This window comes from Bison bison, unplaced genomic scaffold, assembly GCF_000754665.1.
Source record: "Bison bison bison isolate TAMUID 2011002044 unplaced genomic scaffold, Bison_UMD1.0 scf7180017462789, whole genome shotgun sequence".
Lineage (NCBI taxonomy): Eukaryota > Metazoa > Chordata > Mammalia > Artiodactyla > Bovidae > Bison > Bison bison.
In genome coordinates this window covers 37,798-39,604 of record NW_011372865.1, presented here as the reverse complement: position 1 = coordinate 39,604, position 1,807 = coordinate 37,798, and the positions used below count along the sequence as shown (strand labels likewise).

Genomic DNA, 1,807 nt, shown 5'->3' with positions numbered 1-1,807 from the left:
ATATTATAATGGGGATTATAAACACCGTAATGGAAAAGGAAAAAGTATTCGATGGATAGCTTAGCATTTCATTGTGCAATGAACAATGATTTAAATACTACTGTACTGATTCCATTTGGGTTTTAGCAAAGCCTCTTACCCGGAGCCCGTGGAAGCGAGGATTACTATAGAAGAGCTTCATCTGCTCAGATGGAAGTGGTCCTAGCACCTTCTGAATGGTAAAAAGTTGGTCAATTTCACTTTCTCCAGGAAATAAAGGCTGTCCATCACTAAGCTCCCCAAGAATACAGCCAACTGACCACATATCTACGGATTTTCCATAGGGAGCTCTGAAAAGCAAAGGGAGAGATTATCTTGGCAACTGAAGGAATAAGTTTTAATAATTTCCAAACTATTTTGAACAGATTCAAGATTTAAAGCATATTTGGGTATTTAAGGAATTTAAAAATACCACATGGACAAAAGTGAGGCTAAAAAAAAGGAATTATGGATATCAAAGTAGAAATTCAGAACACAAGTGAATAAATATAAGCAAATAAAGCCATCAGTTTAATAACAATTTAGTTAGTACATACTGATTTGAAATCTATTTACAACCAGATATATATGTTGATTATTAATAGCTTAATAAACCCTAACAGCAGCACACATGTCTGATGAGTTAGCACTCACCTGGAGAATGAAACGCTCCCAAGAAATGTATTTCCTAGGTAATTATCCTTTAGCTCTTTGAATGTCAACAAGTTATACTGATTCATTTTTTGAGTTCAGTCTATTAAAATGCACCACTGACTTATGTGTCTTCTTAAACAGCAAACATTTAATATTTAACCTGTTCTGATTGCACAGAGTCAAAACAGCTAAGATTATGTTAAGCTTTATTGGATTATTTACTTGAATCTATTTGTACCCTTTGTTTATGAAGCTTTATGACAAGTATCTCCCTCAAAGCATTTTTTTCACTAATTGAGGGATTTATAGCTATCTTTCAAGGTATGAGTTTACCAGAGGGCTTCTGGAGTACTATCGTTGCTAACAGGCTAGATATAAAATCTACGTATCCCCCCAAAAAGCTTTATGTGTATACCTGAAGATCTATAGCCTCAAGTCAAATTACATATGACAGATTAAGAAACCATATTTTTCTTTCATTTCAAACATAAATTATCTAAATCTTAAGAAGGAAAAGCCAAAATACAATATCTGAAAAACCAAGGAAAGAAATTCTAGAGTGTTCTACTAAGTAATATAAAACTTTTAACAAATACTCTAAAGCACTTTTAACATAAAACAGAGTATGTTTCTAGGATAGTAAATCATTGTATCAACAAGTCAATATTTTATTTATCTCATTTCCCTCCATAAAAACTGATTTTAAAGGAAACTTCATTTAGATCTTTTTGGTAGCTTGTTGGAAGGGAAGGATACTGATCTTTCTTTCATACAAGTATGAGAGAGGAAAAACTTGTGCTAGGTGGAGAAACTTAAGAAAAATCTTTACATACCCATGATAAACTATTTTTTCTTATGTCAGCTATTTGAATAATTTATGCAGCTGTAACTACTTTGAATGTGAAGGACAAAGTCTTGAAAATGTAAAAAAATCTGTAAATTCTACATGTTGACTAAATATCAACTGATTTCAATGGGATTTTTATACAAATAATATGGTTCTTCAACAAGTACTTGACAATCATTTAATTGGCAATATTCAATTTGGCTCAAATTAGTTGGAGTCCTCATCTACTTTTGGTAGCTCCCATATATCTCTAAATATAATTTCAGTTTTCCAAAATGTATTATTAGG

At 31.9% G+C, this 1,807-nt stretch overlaps 1 protein-coding gene across 1 annotated transcript in view; it reads right to left on the bottom strand.

Annotated features, from left to right (window-relative positions):
- LOC104981505 (cyclin-dependent kinase-like 5) overlaps positions 1–1,807 on the bottom strand; it is a gene marked incomplete at its 3' end in the record, with an annotated part of 41,310 nt that overhangs the window by 10,190 nt on the left and 29,313 nt on the right. The window contains exon 8 of the mRNA XM_010831009.1: positions 140–329. Within this exon, the coding sequence (XP_010829311.1) occupies positions 140–329 (190 nt within the window). The remainder of the gene's footprint in view (positions 1–139; positions 330–1,807) is intronic.